Consider the following 2548-nt stretch of genomic DNA (forward strand, 5'->3'; position numbering starts at 1 on the left):
AGGGAGAACACAGACCAGGGAGGGAGGGTAGAGAAAGGGTAGAGGGAGAACACAGACCAGGGAGGGAGGATAGAGGGAGAACACAGACCAGGGAGGAAGGCTAGAGGGAGAACACAGACCAGGGAGGAAGGATAGAGGGAGAACACAGACCAGGGAGGAAGGCTAGAGGGAGAACACAGACCAGGGAGGAAGGATAGAGGGAGAACACAGACCAGGGAGGGTAGAGAGAGAACACAGACCAGGGAGGGAGGGTAGAGAGAGAACACAGACCAGGGAGGGAGGGTAGAGAGAGCCTAGAGGGAGAACACAGAACAGTGAGGGAGGGTAGATACATCTATACTGTAGATAACCAGAAACCTAGAATCTCTTTACCCATTCTAACTTATTAACTATCTCTGAGTTAATGAAACATGATTTCAGATTTTTTTCTGTCTGTTTGTTCTTGTTGAATTATAAATGTCATCCTACTGCATGTTATTATCCCTGAGACTTTGAATAATAAACATGGTAAATAACTGATAATATTAGAAAGTGATGAACAATCCCTGATGGTTGTCATTGTACATAATGAATATACTGCTACAAACACTGATGGTTGTCATTGTACAGTATTAAGATATTCTACTGCTACTACTTGACATTAAGATGAGGAAGAGAGTGGTACTTCACACTCCCTCCTCTTCCTCATTTAATCGGAATCGTCTAAATGTTCAGCTACTTCATTTGCAAATACAGCAGCTCCAACTGGAATTGCTAATGGTCCTGCTACCACCGCTGTGAAAACAGTTGCTAACAATCCCAATAAGCCATTTGACGACGACTTCCTCGTCCTCTGCTGTCTCATCCTCTCCTCCTCTCTCGCCTTTGCTACCTGTTTTCTGATCTCCTCCTCATGTTTCTTCTTATCCTCCTTTCTCTTCTCCTCCTCCTGTCTCTTCCTCTCCTCCTCTCTCACCTTCTCTACCCGTTTTCTGATCTCCTCCTCTTGTTTCTTCTTCTCCTCCTGTCTCTTCCTCTCCTCCTCTCTCACCTTCTCTTCCCGTTTTCTGATCTCCTCCTCTTGTTTCTTCTCCGCCTCCTCCTCTCTCTCCTTCTTCTCCTGTCTCTTCCTCTTCTCCTCCTCTTCGATCTTCCTCTGGACCTCCTGGTACATCTCATTGGTGTAGTGTTGTCCTCCATTCTTCTTCACCATCTCCTCTATCTTCTTCAGCAGCTCTGGGACCTGATTGTTGTCATTCTTCTTTTTATTATCGAAGACATGATTTCTGCCCTTAAAGACCTTGACGAGTTTCATAAGCTCCTCACTCTCACTTAGAAAGTCCACCATTGATTTGTCCTCCAGCTGGTCTCCTCCGGTGAACAGAATGATGGTGTACATTGATGCTTCTTCTCCAAAGTTCTCCTGGATCCACTTCACAGTGTTCCTCTCCTCCTCTGTGAACCTCCCCAGTCTGATCACCAGCAGGAAGGCGTGAGGTCCTGGGACTGACATGTAGATGGCCTTTTCTATCTCACTTTTCATCTCTTCTTTAGACATTGTTGTGTCATAGAGCCCCGGGGTGTCGATGACATCAATCTTCCTCCCATCCACCACTCCACTCTGTTTCTCACAGTGAACAGTGACAGACTCAGGGGAGAGGTCTTCTCTAAACACCTTTCTCCCCAGGATGGTGTTTCCTGTTGAACTCTTCCCTGATCCAGTCTTCCCTATCAGAACTATCCTCAGGTCAGAGGGCTGCCCTGAATCTGTGAAAACAGACAAGAAGTGCTTGAGTTGATAGTGATTGTCTTGATGAAAAGCTAATGAAATGTGTGTGTGTCAGGCTCTAACCGTGCAGAGCACAAGCCCCATTGTCCTTCCAGTCTCTAAAGCACCCTTTTGGGTGGTGGTATAATTTCCCCCAAAATATCATTTGTTACACTTGTTCAGAACCCACTGCTAGCAAGCTGTCGTCCAGTTCATCACCCCCCCACCTCATCCGTTGGTTGAGCCTGTTTCCCAGTCTGACCAGTAAGGAGACGCCCAGCTTGAAAGACCTTAACGTTTATTTAACACTTGATGACACTTGATTTAGCCTACATCATCCATATTCAGTCTGATTGGCTGATAGGAGCAGAGAGAGAGCGAAGAAGAAAATACTTCAGTCTGATTGGCTGAGAGAGAGAGAGACAGAGAGACAGAGAGAGAGAGAGAGAGAGAGAGACAGAGAGAGAGAGACAGAGAGATAGAGAGAGAGACAGAGAGAGAGAGAGAGAGAGACAGAGAGACAGAGAGAGAGAGAGAGAGAGAGAGAGAGAGAGAGAGAGAGAGAGACAGAGAGACAGAGAGAGAGAGAGAGACAGAGAGAGAGAGAGAGAGAGAGAGAGAGAGAGAGAGAGAGAGAGAGAGAGAGAGAGAGAGAGAGAGAGAGAGAGAGAGAGAGAGAGAGAGAGAGAGAGAGAGAGAGAGAGAGACAGAGAGAGAGAGAGAGACAGAGAGAGACAGAGAGACAGAGAGAGAGACAGAGAGAGAGACAGAGAGAGAGAGAGAGAGAGAGAGAAAGAGAGA

The 2548-nt window shown here is 46.7% G+C and overlaps 1 protein-coding gene across 1 annotated transcript; it reads right to left on the bottom strand.

Moving 5' to 3' along the window:
* Positions 1-219: 219 nt before the first annotated feature.
* Positions 220-1748, bottom strand: LOC139405431 (GTPase IMAP family member 7-like; the record flags this gene model as incomplete). The annotated part of the gene is given in 1 exon segment (XM_071147758.1): positions 220-1748. A coding segment is annotated over 1 exon segment (1060 nt), but the record flags the coding sequence as incomplete, so codon positions are not given.
* Positions 1749-2548: the final 800 nt, after the last annotated feature.

This window comes from Oncorhynchus clarkii, unplaced genomic scaffold, assembly GCF_045791955.1.
Source record: "Oncorhynchus clarkii lewisi isolate Uvic-CL-2024 unplaced genomic scaffold, UVic_Ocla_1.0 unplaced_contig_2377_pilon_pilon, whole genome shotgun sequence".
Taxonomy (NCBI): domain Eukaryota; kingdom Metazoa; phylum Chordata; class Actinopteri; order Salmoniformes; family Salmonidae; genus Oncorhynchus; species Oncorhynchus clarkii.